At 39.9% G+C, this 20,865-nt stretch overlaps 1 protein-coding gene and 1 long non-coding RNA gene across 6 annotated transcripts; one reads left to right on the forward strand and one right to left on the reverse strand.

Annotated features, from left to right (window-relative positions):
• Positions 1-311: 311 nt before the first annotated feature.
• Positions 312-2,127, reverse strand: LOC122454397. Its single transcript, XR_006273376.1, has 2 exons — positions 1,929-2,127; positions 312-1,796 (listed from the first exon to the last, which is right to left on the reverse strand). It is a non-coding gene; the product is annotated as an uncharacterized LOC122454397 (long non-coding RNA).
• On the forward strand, positions 2,110-20,126 carry TMEM267 (transmembrane protein 267). 5 transcript variants are annotated; one of them, XM_043488853.1, is made up of 5 exons: positions 2,141-2,334; positions 3,757-3,875; positions 8,143-8,256; positions 14,714-15,102; positions 18,238-20,126. In XM_043488853.1, exons 4-5 carry the CDS (start codon positions 14,791-14,793, stop codon positions 18,571-18,573), a joined length of 648 nt encoding a protein of 215 aa, XP_043344788.1. In that variant the 5' UTR covers positions 2,141-2,334; positions 3,757-3,875; positions 8,143-8,256; positions 14,714-14,790; the 3' UTR covers positions 18,574-20,126. The 5 variants fall into 5 exon arrangements, with proteins under 5 accessions (XP_043344787.1, XP_043344791.1, XP_043344788.1 ...); XM_043488852.1 differs by lacking the exon at positions 8,143-8,256 and having other exon boundaries at positions 2,110-2,228; XM_043488851.1 differs by lacking the exon at positions 8,143-8,256 and having other exon boundaries at positions 2,142-2,334.
• The last annotated feature ends 739 nt before the right edge of the window (positions 20,127-20,865 follow it).

Raw genomic sequence — 20,865 nt, forward strand, 5'->3', positions numbered from 1 at the left:
GAGTTGTTGCTGTTTTGTCTTGTGGAGCATTCAATATTAAGATTTTTTTTAATTTTAATATGCAGAATTGTGTGCATTGGTCATTTGCTATTTAGTCTCTCTACACCAAGTATTTTTCAGCAGATCTATGAAAAGAGAATCAGCTCTTTCAAAAAAAAACCTTAATGTGGACAATATTACTGCAAGCTAAGAATGGAGCACTTCAGCTAAGACTAAATTTTATCTGAATTTGTCTCATGTTACCAAATATTTTCATGTTTTGAACATCTCAAAAGATTTATGTTACAAAATACATGAGACCAAAAGAGAAATAAGCTCACCAAAAGTACTATTTATTGCACCTGTCTATTGAGAAAGAAGAAAACCATACTTCCAAAAAGACTTCAGGATTATACCAAATATAACAAGAAATGTTCAAATTAACTTCTGATTTCTTGAGGAGACCAGCCTCTTCACATAAAAGAAGTAACACAGGAAACAAGAAAAACAGCAAAAAAAGAGTGTAATAGGTTAGGAGATAAAATGTAAGCAATTTGAGCACAATGCTTTCTTCAGTTTCTCTCACACTGGGCTCCCTGCCACCTTCAAGTATCAGCACAAATATCCCTCAGAGGGGCTTCCCCCAGTTACTGTTACATCACCATATTTACTCTTTGTGGTCTATATCTTCCACTAGAATTTGAGCCCCATAAAGTTATTTTATAGTCTTATTAACAAGCATAGTGTCTGGCATGTTGCGAACACTCAGTGTGTGTAAATGAACAGCCCCTTTGGGCAGTAGATTGACTATAGAAATAACTAAGTTCTGTTTTGGTCAGAGGAAACCGTATGTCGTCCCTAAATAACTCCAGAAAGCCTCGACTATAGTAATACATGTACCCATGCTGCCATAAGGGTAATGCCAAATTGTTATTGCATTCAGACAGAAAAAAACTGCCCTTAACATGACTAAAAGCACTGTGGTTAATGTATTCAGCAATAAATATGTTTAATAAGCTTTTAAGCTGTGCAGGTAAAATATGTATAATTTCCTCCCTCCTTAGCTCAGAACCAAGAGTGTGTCAAGCAATGAAAACTTCTATAACAAAAACTAAGCCACACCTTAAGGTTCTGTGAGAGACCTAGAAGTTTACCTGAGATGGAAGAGTCCAATTTTCTACCGTCTCCTTCCACTATCTATCAGTATTGATACAATGCCCCTGCATTACATCCAACACTTGTTTTGAGAAAGTAGGTAAGAAAGAGAAAAAAATGTTCCTCTTTGAGTCCCCTCTTTTGGGCCAGTACTTCCTAGGGTCAAATGTCAAGCTAGATGTCTCCTTGGTGCTTGGAGAGCACCCACCACTCCCAAGACGTGATGGGAACTGGCCAGACGTACTAAACACCTGCACCTTGTCAGCCCGGTTAATCAAGGTCAAGCTACCTTTTATGTTGTCTTTTTCGACTCGGGGGAATTAGTAGTCACGATTAAGCCTTCCGGCCTTGTCACTGCCGACCACAAGGAGCGGCCCCCAAAGTCCACTGCACAAACGCAGAATAATTATCAAGAACTCCCCAAGGGGGCGGTGGAGCGCTACAAAAGAGCTTCAGGCCTGCAAAGTCGCGCAGTCTCACGGAGTGAAAAACTCCTACGCCCGCTGTAAAGGATCCTTTGCAGGAAGTCGGAAACATCTCAATACACCCGGGACAGCCGGTGTCTCCGAGCTCCAGCGTCTAAGGCCACGCTTCCCACATTTGGTGAGGTTAACTACGTGTCTGTCCCCGCTTCCGCCGCAGCTTGGGTGCGCTGTGGACAGCTGCGGCTAAGCCGAAAAACAAATCCTCAGGTTCAAGATGGAAACCAACAAGTCACTTTTCACTTCCCACCCCACTGTCCCAAATGTCTCCTTTTGGGGAGCACGACTTTCGGGGTAACACGAGATACCCACCCTCTCAGCTAACGAACACTAAAGCAGCGTTCCGTCGGCGGGGGAATGGAACCAGTATCCCGGCGTCCTCTCGGTTCCCGTAACGGCGTAGGGGGGAGTGGTGAGGTGACGTAGCCGCTCTGGCCTGCGGCCGGCATCTCTATAGTACCGACGGGAGGGTGGAGAGGGTATGGGCGGCGGGGGGGGGGGGGGGCCGCCGTTCGCGTCGCAGGCTTGCTTCAGCGGGCGGAGCAGATGGTGGTTGCCTTTGGTCCTCAGCGAGAAACGGACTGTATGGACGCCACGAAACTGCATCCTGAGGTGCGAGGCCGGAAGCGGGGACCACTTGAACCTGAAAGTCTAGAAGATCCAGGTTCCCGGTGGGGAAGGCGTGCCGGGGCGTCAGGCGCACGGGACCCGGGAGCAGGTGAAGTGTGGTCGGCCGGCAGTGGCCCGGAGCCCTTCGGCTTTGTCGCGCCTTCTAGATCCCATAGGCGTCCAGCCCTCACCTAAGCTCCGCGCCCCTTGGGTTTCCTTGGGTCTGGGCGGGGTGCCGGCGCTTTTGCCTGAGTTGCCCATTGCCATCCTTACCCGGCTCGAGGGCCCTTAATGCGCCCCGGGCTCAAGTGCTTAGTCGCTCAGTCGTGTCCGGCTCTGTGCGATCCCATGGACTGTAGCCCGCCAGGCCCCTCTGTCCACGGGATTCTCCAGGCAGGAATACTGGAGTGGGTTGCCGTGTCCTTAAGAGGATCTTCCTGACGCAGAGACTGAACCTAGGTCTCGTGGTTTAGCAGGCGCGTTCTTTACCATTAGCGCCACCTGGGAAGCCCTGAAGGCCCCATAGTTGATGGCATTATACTGTAATGGAGATGGTGTGTGGTAGAGTTTTGGCTGTTGCAGAAAGTGTCTCCTGCAAGTCATGGAAATTTATGATCTGGGTAACTGGCGGTTATGGCAGATATCATTACAGATAGTATCTTTAGTTCACAGGCTGAGGATTGCTAACTTGTTTTCTCCTTGTATTAGTATAATGAGATATTAAACACCTTGAGCACATTAGCTTCATGCATGACAAGTTTAAAAGAAAATTACAATTCTCGTAATGAACTTGCCCAACAAAAGTGAGTATGTAAAATAAACATAAAGCTGTTTTACAGTTTAAGAGGTTCTAGAGCCCATTCTGTTTATGGGGGAGGAGCAGGAAATGGGGAAACAGGAAGAAGGGGAATGAAGACAAATGGGACACTTGGGTGTTCTCAATTCAGTCGTTTAGTCGTGTCAGACTCTGCGACCCCGTGGACCACATCGCTCTTTGCGACCCCATGGACTGGGTGTTCTAATCAGAGGTAATAAGAGGAAGTACACCTATTAAATTTCTTACACCCAGAATCTATTCTATACATCTGCACAAATAGTTTTAGTGGAATAGATGTTCCAGTTGTGTGTTTCTGGGGCCATAATTATACCTTTCTTGAAAAGAGAAACTACTGTTTTAGCTATCCATGCTGCAAAACAGACTACCCCAAAGCTTTTAGGCTTAAAAGAGTAAACAGTTACCTCGCTGTATCTTTGAGCCAGGATTTTTGGAAGAGGCTTAGCTGGGTGGTTCTGCTCAGGGTCTCAAAGTTGTAGTTCTAGATGTTGGCAGGGCTGCAGGCATCTGAAGGCTTGACTGGGGCTGAAGGATCTGCTTCAGAGTTTACTCAAGTGTGCTTTTTATTTCTCTCTCATCAAGCAAGCTGTTTACACCTTCCATTTAAAATGCAATTTGTGTCACCCTATTATGTGTATCTGTTCCTATTCATAAACTACTGTATAGTTATTTTGTAAACAATTTTTTCTTTTTCAGATCACTTTAAATTTGGATCATCATTTAAATACTTTAAGTGATCTTGTTTTATTTTGCTCATGACACTTTATTAGCTACCTGGTCATTTTTGTGTCTGAATTCATCAAGTAAAATACACGGTGAGTAACATTGAAATATATTTATTGAAGGTTGAAAATTGTTTAGTGAGTAAAAAAAGATGGATGTAATGAAATGGCTTTACAGAGACATGATGCAATTTGCAGTTAGGTGGATGATGACCTTTTATTTCTGTGTGCTTTCTGGGATGAGATTTGACAGTGAATCTGTAATTAAATGCATATAGAAGCAAAGTTTGAATGGCAGAAGAGCTGTTTTGTTAGGCCTCTGTGTATACTGTGCCCAGCCTACCTTCTCCTCACACTCATCTGGAGAACCTGACTGGCCGCCTTTCTCCTCAGGACTAATTTACAGTCCACAGCTTACTGAAGGAGGGCGATGTTGATGGTGTGGCACCTCTCTGGCTTGGTCATTAATTCAAGCTTTGTGTGTCCCAGTTTCCATCCAGCTGAGTGGATAATGATGTTATCCTTGATTCAAGGAATATTTTATAAACTTTATATATACTGAGCCTTTAAACACATTGACATCTTTATCCATTCAGGTGTCAAATGCTTACTTTGCAAAGTAGACACAAATGATTCATGACTTATGGAGCTATAAATCTGAAGGTATATAGAAAGGATTCATGACCTTGGAGGTCTCTTGCATTTTGGTTGTATCTCTTGGTTGAAAATACCTTGAAATCATTATTTCCTAATCTTGGAAGAATCTGTAGACTATAACTCAATCTTTGTGCTTTAGAGAATAATTTTCATTTTTGCAAATGATTAAGAATTTGAGGGAGTTTCCCTGGTGACTCAGTAGTAAAGAATCTGCTTGCCAATGCAGGAGACAAGAGTTCAATCCCTGGGTTGGGAAGATCCCCTGGAGAAGGAAATGGCGACCTACTCCAGTATTCTTGCCTGGGAAATCCCATGGATAGAGGAGCCTGGTGGGCTATAGTCCATGAGGGGGTCACAAAAGAGTCAGACACGACTTAGGGACTAAACAACAACAAAAGAATTTGAGGATTGTTGTAGGGTCCAGTATCATTAACAAAATAGTTGTTATCTACAAAGCAAGTATTCTTCACACTATTAAAAATATTAATGGAACCTTCATAAATTTATTTCATCTAGAGATATGGAACTCTTTCATATAGACTTTTCATGTGCCAACCAATACATAAATGTGAATACATTATTTTTATATTGTACTATAAATTGGACTTATGAGATTTGCATACAACTTGACAGGTTCCCAGGTGGCACTGGTGGTAAAGAACCTTCCTGCCAGCGCAGGAGATGTAAGAGACACAGGTTCAGTCCCTGGGTTGGGAAGATCCCCTGGAGGAGGGCATGGCAGTCCACTCTGGTCTTATTACCTAGAGAACCCCATGGACAGAGGAGCCTGGCAGGCTACAGTCCATAGGGTCACACAGAGTCGGACACAACTGAAGTGACAGCATGCATGCACGCATACAACTTTATTAATGTTTATTAATGTTGTATATTCTAACATTTTCTTAATATTTATAATGTTATAAATATATTTCTACATTTTAAAAAATTACACTTTTATGAAGCTGAGTTTATCATTGTGGTCTGAGTTTAATTACTTCTAACTAACTTTTCAGAGGAATTTTATTGGTTTTGTGTTCATGATATTGAAAATTTGGGGGAAATCAAAGAAAGGAAAAAAATAATGATCACATGTAAGCCCACCAGTGACAGACAAGCCGAATGAACAGTTTCCCAGGTTTTTTACATGTATGTATGTATTTTTAACAAAAATTTAATATTTTATGTATGATTTTATAGGATACCTTTAAAATTTTAATATCTAATATGTCAATAAATTGGGAAATAAGTATTTTTTAATGACTGCATAATAATATGGAATTTATTTCAGTAGTCCTGTATTTTGGGCACATAGTTTCTAACTTTTCCTCATAAACAATGCCATGCTGAACATCCATGTGTAACTCTTTGTATTTATCTAATTAGTTTCTTAGGATAATTTTGTAGAAATGGAAATGCTGAGTCAAAAGTATTTGCTCATTTATTAATCATTTTTGGTACATATTATCAAATTGTTTGAGAAAAGTTATGCCAATTTATACAACTGCTAATACTCTATTAGGGTGATCATTTCCCCACCATTAACAGATCATTAGCAATCTTTTGTCAATCTTAGATTGAAATCTTATTGTTTTAAATTAAATTCAATTGATTACCAATAAAGTTGAAATATTTTAATACTTTTCTTGATCTTTGTATTTCTTCCTTTTCCAAATTGCCTTTTCTTAGACATAGCCACATTATTATTGAGATACTTACTTTTTCTTTTTTATCTGACTGCATCAGGTCTTCATTGCAGCCCTCAGGTCTTCACTGTGTCTTGTGGGGTCTTTCACTGTGGTTCACAAACCCTAGCTGTGTGTGGTATGCGGACACCAGAGCTCACAGGCTCAGCAGCTGTGGCATGGGCGCTCAGTTTCTCTGTGGCATGTGGGATCTTAGTTCCTTCTGACCAGGGACTGCACCTGCATCCCGTGCATTGCAAGGCAGATTCTTAACCACAGGACCATCAGGAAAGTCCCATCTTCTCATTAATTTTAAAAACCCTTTGTAAAGTAAGGCTTCTTATCTTTCTCCATCATAAATGTTCAAAATTTCCTCCATGTATTAGTGTTTAACTTTGCCATGCATGAGTTTACATTTTGATACAGTCATGTCTATCAGTATTTTTAAAATATGTTTGAGCTCCTCTCTAAAAGTCTAGCCAGCTGGACTTTGTAGAAGTCTGTTTACAAATTCATGTAAATATCCCAAGTTTGATACCAAACTGATTACAAAAGCTCTCTTGACTGTGGAAAATTTCCAGGCATCTAGTCAGTCAAACTGATTCCCTCTCTTAATTTAACCAGAGAAATGGTCTGTATTATTAATATAAAACTCTAATCCTTGTGAATGTGACATTTTGAAATCTAAAGTTGTTTAAACAACTCTGCCGTATAAAACTGAGCATTGCACAGATGATCCAATCTCAGGTTTCACCTGATGATTGACTCTTCAGTACTACTTAGCAATTAAAGCCTTTTGTAACAGACCCGTTACCATTGCAGACTGGTCATTATCCTGCTCAGCATAGTATACTTTTGAGATTCCTCTTTTAACATGTGTAGAAGGAGAAAAGAATCACTTTCTACTAGTTATGCTGAAAAGGCCAAATACTATCTTTTCCAGCCTCCCTTGCAGCTAGGGAATGGGCATGTGATCTAGGCCCAGCCAGTGCCCAACTCTGAATTTTGTATTGAGAGCAAAGAAACAGAACTCCAAGAATCTTTATAACAGCAGCAGATGAGGCAGAACTAGCAGCAATGCCAGTGATAATATCTGGTGATGGGTTAAGCAGTGCAAGCTGGGTTCAGGGGTTCAGGGGCAGGGAGGTCTTCACTGCAGGTGTCTGGTGTCATGTGCACTCAGGTGCTCGAGGCATAGTTTGAAACTTGTTTCTTGAAACCAGGCAAGACTGTGATTTCCCAATATCCTTTTAATAAATGCTTTTTGCTTTTATTGCTAGAGTGCTTTCTATTCCATGCACTTAAGAAACCTAACTGACACAAGATCTGAGTAAAATAATAATTGTTCCTTACCAATTTGGAATGGTACATACATTTCCCCCTTCTGGAAACACACACTTGATCTGTCTCGGATTTTGGATTCACCTTTCAGTGTTCACATCACTCTGCTTTTGCAAGTTTGCTTGCTAAGTCTATTCAGCCATGTCCTTGCAACCCAATGGACTGTAGCCTGCTAGTCTCCTGTGTCCATGGAATTCTCCAGGCAAGAATACTGGAGTGGCTTGCCATTTCCTTCTCCAGGGGTACTTCCCAACCCAGGGATCAAACCTGCTTCTCTTTTGTCTCCTACATTGGCAGGTAGGTTCTTTACCACTAGCGCCACCTGGGATTGAATGCCAGTCTGAAAACATTCTGTGAAGCTGCTAAAAGAAAATCCCTGTTATGATTTTGATTAGAGATACATTAAATTTATAGATTAATTTGAGGACAGTAACACCATCCATGTTTTCTCCTTAGTAAAATGGTCTGGCTCTTGTTATCAGTGAAGTTCCATCAAAGAAGCAAAACTACTTTGCATGCTAACAAATAAGAAAGACCTTCTGTAACTGTAGGGACTGGGAGAGCAGGCTGTTGCCTTTGAGTCTGTTTTTGGGCCTGAAGCATGTCAGCTAGACTGTTGGGAAGGGAAGGTGGATGGGGTGAGAACAAGGACATTGCAATCTGCATTGACTTCTCACCAGCTTCAGTTTTGATGCTGTGGGTGACCTGCAGGAGAGGCCCAGGACTTGGAGAGGGTGAAGGAAGACGTGGTGGGAGCTGAGGAGCTGCAGGCCTCACCTGCCCATGCCAGTAAGGTGAGCTGACAGATCAGCAACAACACATGCAAGCCCCACAGTGTGTCCAGCACCAAGCTTCAGAGTTAAAAAACATGGCCGCTGCTTCACTTCTGCTTTCCAAGTTCCATGTACAGAGGCTCCTGTAGCCAGCACGACACATAACGAGGAAGGGGATTCTGGGAAGTGTACTTCCAGCTTAGCTGGAACATAGCACAAAGCCACAAGAGCTCGGCATAGCTGATTGACGTAATACAGTTCTGTCATTTTCTTCACATGCGGTGCATTATCTGTTTAGTTTATCCTTGATATTTGAGTTTTTATTGCTGTTATGAATGTTCATTTTCTGGTAGTTTCCCCTTTCAATTATTGCTGGTATATTAATAATTTATCTTGAATTAGCCACCTTTTGCAACTTAAATTCTAGGCTTGGCTAAGTCACCTTTTGCAACTTAAATTCTAGGATAGGCTAAGTTGCTTCAGTTGTGTCCAACTCTGTGCAACCCTGTGGACTGTAGCTTGCCAGGCTCCTCTGTTCATGGGTTGCTCCAGGCAAGAATACTAGAGTGGGTTGCCATGCCCTCCTCCAAGGGATCTTCCCAACCCAGGGATCAAACCCACACGCATCTCTTATGTCTCCTGCATTGACTGGCGGGTTCTTTACCACTAGCAAGACCTGGGAAGCTCTAAATTCTAACAATTTTCAGTTTATTATCTTGTATAGGCAGTCATTTCACTTACAAATTAATGTAATTGTCTTTTTCTTCCTGAGGAGTATAATGATACATTTTCACTCTCCCTCCCTCTATCTCTTCTGAGAAATGGAGTGAAAGTGTTAGCCTCTCAGTTGTGTCGATTCTTTGTGACCCCATGGACTGTAGCCCACCAGGCTTCTATGTCCATGGAATTCTCCAGGCAAGCCTACTGGAGTGGGTTGCCATTTCTTACTCCAGAGGATCTTCCTGAGCCAGGGATCAAACCCTGGTCTCCTGCATTGCAGGCAGATGGAAGCCCCAAGAAATGGAGTATTTTCTGCCAGTAAACAAGGATATCCCAGTCATCATCCGCTCCAGTTCTCCATTGTGAATTCCTGAACCCTAAGGGAACTCAAATTCACTGCAGATGGTGATTTCAGCCATTAAATTAAAAGACACTTACTCCTTGGAAGGAAAGTTATGACCAACCTAGACAGCATATTAAAAAGCAGAGACATTACTTTGTCCACAAAGGTCCATCTAGTCAAGGCTATGGTTTTTCCAGTGGTCATGTATGGATGTGAGAGTTGGACTATAGAGAAAACTGAGCACCAAAGGATTGATGCTTTTGAACTGTGGTGTTGGAGAAGACTCTTGAGAGTCCCTTGGACTGCAAGGAGATCCAACCAGTCCCTCCTAAAGGAGATCAGTCCTGAATATTCATTGGTAGGACTGATGTTGAAGCTGCAACTCCAATACTTGGCCACCTGATGCGAAGAGCTGACTCATTTGAAAAGACCGTGATGTTGGGAAAGATTGAGGGCAGGAGGAGAAGGGGACAACAGAGGATAAGATGGTTGGATGGCATCACCAACTCAATGGACATGGGTTTGGGTGGACTCCGGGAGTTGGTGATGGACAGGGAGACCTGGTGTGCTGTGGTTCATGGGGTCACAAAGAGTTGGACACGACTGAGCGACTGAACTGAACTGAACGGAAATAGCAAGTAATAAGTCATTGGTGAAAAACATAAATCGAGAGATGTACATTAAAATGGTATATAACATAACCACATTTAAGAGTGTATTCCAACATCAAACGGCAAAGTTCAACAGTGCAAAACTGCAATTACTTTTGCACCAGCCTAATACCACTGCTGCTTCATTGTGTTTGTGTTTTCTAGATAGATATTTTCTCAGCTCTTTATTTTCTATATTGCTGAGACTTTTTGTTTGAGATGTTTTCTTATGAACAGTAACTTCATAGATGTTTCTTTCTTTTCCAAGCTGTCTCTTTATAGAGAAATTTAATACATTCACATCGATTATAGTATTTGTGTTTGACATGTTTGTTTTCTTTTTTATTTTTGGTGTGTAAGGGTGGGAGTAAAATTTTCTTCTTCATAGATTACTTTTCTACTTTGCTATATTGAGCAAATTTTATGTATTTTTCTCTTCTTCCCATAAAAATTTAAAAGACCTGCTCCTTGATTATTTTTTCCCAAAACATTATATAAAAGTGTTAACAATTTCTAAGGTAAAAATCTTAAAATTTATAATTGTCACATAGATGCTATAACTTAGTTATGTTTAGAGTTCCTGTTGTCATAATCCCGTTCTCTCAGAGCTCTGTAATTGTTGTCCAACAGTGTTCGGTGTTGGTGTTAATTGCATTCTGTTTCTTTTGCAGATAACTATTGTTGTTGCTTTGGGTCTTAAGGATTTTCTCTTTATTTATTTTTTAATATTTATAATTTTTTTTATTTGGCTGCTCTGGATCTTAGTTGCAGCATGTGGGATCTAATTCCCTGACCAGGGATCAAACCCGGGCCCCCTACATTGGGAGCATGGGGTATTAGCCACTGGACCACCAGGGAAGTCCCTCTCCTTATTTTTTGAATTTGTTTTTTCTTTCTTTTTTTTTTTTTTCTCTCAATGTCCAACTCTTTGTCCTTTATTTCACCCTCAGGCTTTTAGAAAATTCTTTGAATGTATTTTTATTAATTGTGTTTTTTGAAGCATTCATTTTACTATGCGTTGCTTGTATTGACTTTTTATTTGGGCAGTCAGGTTTTTTATTTCCATAATCTCTTTCTTGTTTTCAGATTGCTCCTTACATGAAAGGCTGCTATTGTTACTGACAATAAAGTATATTTTCCTAACTTTTTAACATCTTTATTGGAGTATACTTGACACATAATAAACTGCATATATTTAAAATGTGCAGTTTGATATATTTTGGTATGGGTATGAAACTATGAACCATGAAAGTTACCACAATCAAGGTAATAAAGTAATGAATCTGTCTCTCCAGTTTTCTTATGCTCCTTTTTAATCCTTCCTGCCCCTCCTTTCTTGCATTTTCTAGAATTTTAATAAGTGGGATCATACTAGGTACATTTTTAAAAAACATTTCTAGATAAGAAATTCAAACGTAAAAGTAGAGTATAATGAACTAAAGTATGTTCATTACCTAAATGTAACAATTATAACATTTTCCCATACTTTATTTGCTTCTTAAAAATACTTTGTTTTATAACAGTTTTAGGTTTACAGAAAAGGTGAGCAGAGTAGAAAGTATTCCCATATAGCCATTCTTCCTCTGCACATTTCTCCCTACTATTAACTTTTTCCAAGAGTGTGGCATGTTTGTTTGGCTTATGGCTCAGCGGTAAAGCCTCTGCCTGCAATGCAGAAGATGCAGGAGATCTTCCCGGGTCAGTCCAGGAAGGTTACAGTCCACGGGGTTGCAAAGAATTGGACAAAACTGATCATGCACATACATTACATTACACACACACATTTGATACAATTAATGAACAAGTATTGATATATTATTATTGACTAACGTCCACAGTTTACATTAGGGTTCACTCTTTGTACAGTTCTATAAGTTTTTGTGCTAAGTTGCTTCGGTCATGTCCAACCCTTAGTGACCCCATGGACTAGAGTATGCCAGGCTCCTCAGTCCAAGGGATTCTCTAGGCAAGAGTACTGGAGTAGGTTGCCATGCCCTCCTCCAAGGGATCTTCCTGACCCAAGGATGGAACCTGCATCTCTTTAGGGCTCCTGCATTGGCAGGTGGGTTCTTTACCACTAGTGCCACCTAGGAAGCACCCTATGGGCTTTTACTGTAGGCTTTTTTTTTTTTAATTTATTTTCCCCCCCATATTTTGTTTATCCAGTTGGGTTCTTCCAGTTTGAAGCTAATATTAAAAAAAAACAAAGCTGCTATGAGCATTGCTATGCACGTCTTTGTGTGGATGTTTGCTCTCATTTCTCTTAGGTAAATGCCTAGGAATGGACTGACTGAGTCATATGGTAGGAGCATGTTTAACTTTCTCAGAAACTGGAAAGTGGTTGTATCATCTTACATTTCCACCAATAATGTATGAGAGTTCTGACTGCTCCACATTTTGCCAACATTTGGAAATGGTCAGCCTTAAATTTTAGCCATTCTGATAGTTATGTTTGTGGTTTTACTTTCCATTCCCCTAATAATTAATGATGTTGAGCATATTTCATGTGCTTATTGACCATTTGTATATCATCTTTGTAAAGTACCTTTTCAGATCTTTCATCCATCTTTGTATCAGCCTGTTTTTCTGTTATCATGTTTTCAGAATTCTTTATTCTGTGTAGAAATCCTTTATCAAATATGAAATATGCAAATATTTTCTCCCAATCTATGTCTTGTGTTTTAATTCTCTTAACATTGTCTTTCAAAGAGCAGAAGTTCTTTAGTTTAATGAAGCTTAATTTGTTAACTTTTTAAACAATGGAGCTTTGATACTGCTACCAAGAACTCTTTGTATAACCCAAGGACAAAGATATCCTCCTGTGTTTTCTTCCAGAAGTTTTATAGATTTGTTTTACTTTTAGGTCTGTGATCCATTTTGAGTTAATTTTTGTATGGGGAGGAAGGTATGGACTGAGGTTCATTATTTTTGCATATGGATATCCAGTTGTTCTAGCACCATTTGTTGAAAGGAGTCTTTTCTCCTTTCAAAGTCAGAAAGTCCTTTCTGACTTTCCTTTGCATATTTGTCAAAAATCAGTTGACCATGCGTGTGGATCTGTTTGTGAACCCACTCTCTATTCTGTTGCATTGATTCATTTGTCCATCTTCATAATGGTACCACATTCTTGGTTACGTAGCTTTATAGTAAGACTTAAAGTCAGATGGTACAAGTCCTTCAACTTAGACCTTTTTAAAGGTCCTATTTTAGGTGTTTTGCATTTCTCTATAAATTGTTAGAATATATACAGTGATCTATGTATAGTTTTCATTACAGAATGGAAGTTGAATCATTCTCAATAAATCATTTAGTTAGTCTTTAATGCTCAGAACTAAGACACAACAATACAAAGCAAAAACTTCAGGTATCACACAATATTAATAACTTTAACTGGATAAGTGATCTCAATATTGTATGCCAGGTGAGCACTCAGAATTACAATTGCCTTTTTATGTCAGTTAAGGTTCTTTGATTAGAGGTAATAGTAAGGAAAAGGGGACTTATTGAGAAAATCCTGAAGTAGCTCATAGAAGTGAAAGGTGAGTTGCAGGAACCAGGGAAGCTCTAAGAACCTTAGAGATTGGTCCTGAGGACTTGATGTCCTTATGATTCGTTTTTCCTAGGCTCTTCCATGTAGTTGAGTCTATGTTTTATAAGAAGTAAAGGAACTTTCTCCATCAGCTCCACTTGGAAAAATCCTGATAAGGAGTCCGATTGGCCCAGCTGGGGTCACCTTCTTCAGCAGAGTAATCACTACTATTCACTACTATAAAATTATTACTAATTAGTCATTGCTATTTAATCACTACTACTAGTAAGGGAGACAGTTCTAATTGATCAGCTGCAGAGTCTGGGTATTGTGATAAGCACTTTTCCCAAAGGAAGGTGATGCTGTTATCAGAAAAAAGTATGGAAAGCAGTTGCTGGGGTGGATGCCCACTACTCTGTAGTACACATTGCTGAAAGAAAGATTTGATGACTTCAAAGTAATAGATTAGTCAGCGGCTTTTCTTAAATTTCCCTTGATACACGCTACCATCTAAACAGTTGTTCCTACAAGGCTAGTCTGTTCTCTTTGGGCCACGTGGCTTATTATATATAAACTTAAGAAATACTGTTTCTTTCAATACTTGAAAGATTCTAAGACAGTATATCATAAAATGTTCTCACTGCACACACTCAAAGGTAACCATGTGAAGTAATGGATATGCTAACTGTATTATGATCATTTCACAATATATATGTATATTAAATCATCACATTCTGCAGCTTAAACTTACACAGTGCTGTGTATCATTTATATCTCAATAAAGCTGGGGGGGGGGTGGAATGGAATTACAGGTAACAGTTAAAGAAAAAAGGCCTTTCCTGGTGGTACAGTGGGTAAGAGTCCACCCGCCAATGCAGGGGACTCGTTTGGTCCCTGGTCCGGGAAGATTGCACGTTCTGCAGAGCAGCTAAGCCCAGCTGCCACAACTGCTGAAGCCCCTGTGCCTAGAGCCTGAGCTCCACAAGAGCAGCCACCGCGGGGAGAAACCCCTGCATCACAGCTAGAGAGGAGCCCCCGCTCGCCACAGCTGGAGAGAAGCCGGAGCAGCAGTGAAGTCCCAGCACGGCCAAAAATAAGCAAACAGTTAAAGAAAAGAAATACCAATTTTTACAACTTGATTTTATACTTGTAGAATTACTGCTGGTATTTTTAAATTTATGTATCATATGGCATCCCATAGTCTTCATTAATATTTTTCTCTCCTTTCTATTTTAGGATGACTGGGAATGTACACAGGAACGAGCTGTCTGTTTTGTGATGGCGCTTAGCATGTGCTGACGTACTGCTCTGCGATGGCATCGGAGACGGAGAAGTCTCATGCTTTACTCCAGTCCTGCAGCACTGAATCTCTTCTTTCCAGCCTTGGTCTGGGCTTATTCTGCGCAGTAGCTGACAGACTTCTTCAGTTTCCCATAATTCAACAAAATGCCTGGCTTCGTGCACTTTCAGATAACTCAGTACACTGCGTGATCGGCATGTGGTCATGGGCAGTAGTCATTGGAATCAGGAAGAAGACTGACTTTGGAGAAATCATTTTAGCTGGGTTTTTAGCCTCTGTTATTGATATAGACCACTTTTTGCTATCTGGATCCCTGTCTTTAAAGGTAAGAAGCCCATATGTTTAATTTTTCTGGCCTTTGATTTCTTTGACGCCATGATATTGATATTTATAGCATCAGTTTAGTTAGAGCTAGAGAAGATTAGCCTTATTTTAGAATAAGAAAGCCCATTCATCCAACTTTTTTGAGCACCCAACACTTTCCTGAGGGTTCAGATATGTTACTGACCACATTATATCACATCACAAAGTGCCGTCGATGTGCCCAGAGCAAAGGTTCAATAATTGTAACTGAGGGGTTCCATTCTGGCTTTATAGGAGATGTTTTAGCCAAGTCTTTTTTTTTTTTTAATTGAAGTATAATTGATTTAGAATGTTGTGTTAATTTCTGCTGTACAACAAAGTGGTTCAGTTAAACATATATATATATATATATACATTCTTTTTTTAAAAAAATATTCTTTTCCATTATGGTTTATTGCAGGATACTGAATAGAGTTCCTTGTGCTATACGGTAGGACACTGTTGGTTATCCATTAGCCAAGTCTTGCAGGAAAGATTAAGTTCTGTGCTGTGCTGTGCTCAGTTGCTCAGTCGTGTCCGACTCTTTGCAACCTGTGGACTGTAGCCCGCCAGGCTCCTCTGTCCATGGGATTCCCCAGGCAAGAATACTGGAGTGGGTTGCCATGCCCTCCTCCAGGGGATCTTCCCAGTCCAGGAATCGAACCCATGTCTCTGGCATCTTCTGCATTGCAGGCAATTTCTTTACCTGATGAGCCACCTGGAAAGCCCGTTAGCACACTGAGACCCCCCAAACCTTGTTCCCACTAGCTCATGGTATCAGAATGTGGAGAAGCAAGCCTACAGACCTGTCTACTGCCTTCATAAGGCATATATCTGGTGTTATCAACTGCACACAGGCCTCCTGAATGCATGGTTTCTCCAGCCCTGTAGAGCCTCTCAAACTGCTTCTGTAAGTGACATACGCAGTAAGCAAGGGCACCAATATAAAGACAAATGCTAATTGAATAATATCTGAGCAGCATTTCACATACTCCTGACACGCACAGGATATGAACTAAGTGAAGAACAGAACCAGGAAAAATCATGTCCTAGAGCAGGACTGGTAGGAATTTACCTAGTTTTGCATGCGAGCTAAGTCATTTCAGTCATATCCGACTCTGTGTGACCCTACGGACTGTAGTCCACCAGGCTCCTCTGTCCATGGGGTTCTCCAGACAAGAATACTGGAGTGGGATGCCAGGTACTTCTCCAGGGAATCTTCCCCACCCAGGGATGGAACCTCAATCTCTTAAGTCTCCTGTATTGCAGGTGGGTTCTTTACCACTAATGCAACCTGGGAAGCCCTGTCTATTTTTACTTCTATGATTTTATGATATATCCTTCTTTTATTATTTACCTATGAATAAAGGTTCTGCATGAATATTTTAGGAATCAGGCAAGCAACAGAAGTATCTTGTTTCCTCCTTGTGTGTGTTTTAGTCTCTTGGTCGTGTCCAACTCTTTGCGACCCAGTGGACTGTAGCCTGCCAGGCTCCTCTGTCCATGGGATTTTCCAGGCAAGAATATTGGAGTGGGTTGCCATTTCCTTCTCCAGGGGATCTTCCTGACCCAGGGATTGAACCTGGGTCTCCCGCCTTGCAGGCAGAATACCGTCTGAACCACCAGGGAAGTTTCTTCCTTAGAAACTATTAATATAAATAGGCTTCACAAATGAAAGTGTGAATAGTCAATATCTGTCCACACATCCAGAGCATAACTACTAATCATCTCAACAGGAGGCTGTTGCTCTCCTCCAAGCAGTGACTGCCATAGGCGCCCCCACCCCACCCTGTTGTTGGGGAGCATGTTAGGCTGTGGGCATAGAACTTAAAACCCTGGTTGGATTCCTGGGTCAGGAAGATCCCCTGGAGAAGGGATAGGCTCCTCTCTCCAGTAGCTCCCTAATAGCTCAGATGGTAAAGAATCCACCTGCAATGCAGGGGACCTGGGTTCAATCCCTGAGTTGGGAAGATTCCCCTGGAGGAGGGCATGGCAACCCACTCCAATATTCTTGCCTGGAGAATCCCCATGGACAGAGGAGCCTGGCAGGCCGCAGTCCATGGTGTCACAGAGTCAGACATGACTGAGCTGCTAAGTACAGCATAGCGTAGAACTTAAAGGTAGAGACTAAACTGGCATAATGCAGAAATGTTTTATGGTTTGACAAAATAGAAATAGGCAACTAAAAGTATGGAGAAGGGAGCGGGAATAAGAATGTAGAATAAACAAACTCTGATTGATGTTTAGCAAGTTGTTGTTGGCCAGTCTCTAAGTTATGTCTGACTCTGCGACAGCATGTTCTGCAGCACGCCAAGCCTCCCTGTCCTTCATCATCTCCAAGAGTTTCCCCTGGATCATTCAGGAATTAAGCCTGAAAAACTTCCATTTGTTTAGATGTTGATTACATTTTTACAATGGTTTAGAAATTCTATTGGTTTATTTAACTCAACTTTCAAATCATGTTTAATGATCTTTCTAATGCTTTTGTAAATAAATTTGAAAGTATTCAGGGCTAACATACAATAGTTACAACAAAAAATATTCCCCTTTTATGCATTTATTAATTGAATGGAATGGGGTAGAAGCAGGATAGGGAAAAGGGATTAAGAGGTACAAGCTGCTAAGTATAAAATAATTAAAATACAAAGATATAATGTACAGAGTAGGAAATATAACCAATATTTTATAACAATGTTAAATGGAATACAACCAATAAAAATATTGTATAGCTATGTTGTATATCTGAAATTAATATAGCACTGTAGTTTTTTATGTTTAGTTGAAGAGTATTTTATTCAAATGTGAGACTTTTTCATTGCTCTTAGAGGCCCCAAACAATTCTTTAAAACTCCAAATTTACTCTAACCATACATGTAGGATATAAATTGTATTGTGACTTTTCTGAGCACATAGTAGGAAACTTTAAAAAGTTAGTCATATGTTCTTGAGATCTTGATTTCATTTTTAGTGCAGAGTGTATTTGGAGGTGACATAGAAAATGTTCCCTTTGCATTTCCAGTAGCCCGCAGGAAAACACATACTTATGATGTTAGGCAGCATTTATAAAGTGTTGTTTGCCAAGAAGGAGATGACACTAGCCATCGCTTTCTCCCTGCAGGCTGCTCTGAGTCTTCCACGACGCCCTTTCCTTCACTGTTCTACTGTGATCCCCACTGTGGTTCTGACCCTAAAGTTTACAATGCACTTTTTCAAGCTCAAAGACTCATGGTGCTTTCTTCCCTGGATGTTATTTATATCCTGGACCTCACACCACATCCGAGATGGAATTCGCCATGGCTTGTGGATATGCCCATTTGGAAAAACTTCTCCTTTGCCATTTTGGCTTTATGTAATAATCACATCATCTCTACCTCACATCTGTTCACTCGTTATGTATTTCACAGGGACCAGACAAATGATGTCTTCAAAACATGGAATTCATATTGATGTGTGAGATAACCACATGGCAGTCTTTGAGAACCACTGGTTGAGACAATGACAACCAACATTAAAGTGAATTTAAAACACATATTAGGTACTTATATTAATTATTGTAATTCCTAAATCCTCTTGCTCAGGAGGCATGTACATTTCTTAAAAAATTATCTGTATTTGTTGTATTCCTTTCTTCTATAACACTGTAGTGTAATATCAGAGTTTCATTCACTCCGTGGTATATTTGATTATTTCTTTTGTTTATCTGGCTTTACTAATGTTATTAGATTAACATCCAAATAAGTTTTCTGGAAATATACCTTTAAGGTAATTCATTTCCTGATGAAAAACAGCTCAAATTTTAGGATAATTAATTTGTGGAACGTTAGCATGTTATTTGGATCCAAGTTTTCCTGAGATATTGAAACAATAAAATGGGCAAAGTAAATGAGATTATGAATAAGATGTATAATGAATGCTAGCGTTTCTTCACTTCATCTGTTTTGATCCTGACTCATTTGCCAAGTGCTTTAGTGAGTTGTGATTATGGGCAGAAACTGCTTTAGTGCACTTACAATATTCTTAAAAGACAATAGCATCAGACCTAGTTATTGTTTCAGAAATAACTTTGGGAAATTATTATAATATGTTGGCTGTAGTAACAGTCTACTGAAGTATGATTTTTCAGTATCTTTGCCCTCAAATCTCATGTGTTGGAGTTTTAACTGTTTTGAAAAACATAGCTAAACTTAACAAAATATTTGTTTAAAGTTAACATTAACAAAATATTGATACTTGACCCATCACAGTAGAATTCACAAGAAAGGACCTAACCAATAATGTCATTTCAAATGTAAGCTCCTGAATGTGCCATTAAAATTGCTTTAGTTGCTATCAATTTGTTTATATGCTATTCTAAAATCTATACCAGCTAAATCATTTTTTTTAAATTTGCCTGATACTGAGAGACAATTTTTTTCCCCCAAAAAAAGGAGTATTAAGAGATTGGCTTTTTCCTCTGTTCTTTAAGTTGATCTTCTGTTAAAAATGATTAACCTTCATTGGAGAAGGAAAATTGAGTTGCTGTAAGTTTTACATTTGCAGTTTAATGTTGCTTTGATATAAGTCAGTGTCCCCAAAGCACCTGTTTTTGTTTTTGTAGCATTTGTACTAGCTGCTGTCTTCAGATTTTCTTACACGTTTGAGTTTGTCATGCTGGTGATTTTGTGCCTTAATCTCTGAGAAGTGATGAAGCAATGCCTTATCCAAAGCAGATTTTTCTTACTAAGTTAAACAGAGTTCTGTAAATTGTTATAAAGGGTCAGGCTGTTTAGTTTTTCTTCTTTTTGTTAACTAATTGGTTGCAATCTGTTGTACTTTATAAAATAATTCACCCTTACAACCCATTCTTGTCTTTCCAGAGCAGTTACTGTGTCAATTTGGTTGGTTTAATAGTATACATTATATAGTGGGGGTAAATTGATTAAGGTAGAGATTTTTTAAAAGCATATGATTTTAGAAATCCATGGAAATAAAGTTATCTTGTGTAATTTTTCTGACTGAATTACAAAACTCTCCCTTTTTTCCCTTCTCTGTATTAAACAAATTAATATCATAAAAATATAGGGCCTTAAATAAGAATGTCACATGGGCATTTTGGGGGTTGTCCTAACTTTATTAGAGTGGGAACTCACTTTGACCATGTCTCCTTGCTTAAACAGTAACTTCAGATTTTAAGTGTGGGTTTATCTTTGTTCCTGCCTCTACCATCAGAAACATTTATTGTCCTCTGAGTGATCTCTGAAAGCAGTGGTTGTAACCTGTAGAGATGTAGTGACCAAGTTCTCATGCCACCATTTTGTTCCTTCTCTTAGTGGAAGAGCTTGTGTCAATACAACTTATGTTCTATCTTCCTTGTACGTGTGTGTTTTCTCTATTCTCTAGACATTCTCCTTTCTTGTAATGTTTCTCTCTTGACTATATCACTGATCTGACCTCTCAGCCTACTGTTTTCTTGAGCCATTTCCATTATGTTGGCTACTCAGGAGAACTTCCACCAATGAACTGTTTTCTCTTCATCCCAGGGCTACTTTCTTTTAGCAGTAGACTAAGAACCCCTGTAGTGTATGGGTTAAAACTCCCATTTATCCTCACTTCCCTTCTTTAACTTAGACCTCTCTTCTCCCAGGCAGCCTCTTCCTCCCAATCAGGCACATACTTCTTGGCTCCTTTCTCTTTTGGCTGGTGGAACAATTACTTAGTCTTTTCCCATTTTCCCAACTGAAGGAGAGAGGAATAGGGGTTGTTCTGG

Source organism: Cervus canadensis, chromosome 16, assembly GCF_019320065.1.
Source record: "Cervus canadensis isolate Bull #8, Minnesota chromosome 16, ASM1932006v1, whole genome shotgun sequence".
Taxonomy (NCBI): Eukaryota; Metazoa; Chordata; class Mammalia; order Artiodactyla; family Cervidae; genus Cervus; species Cervus canadensis.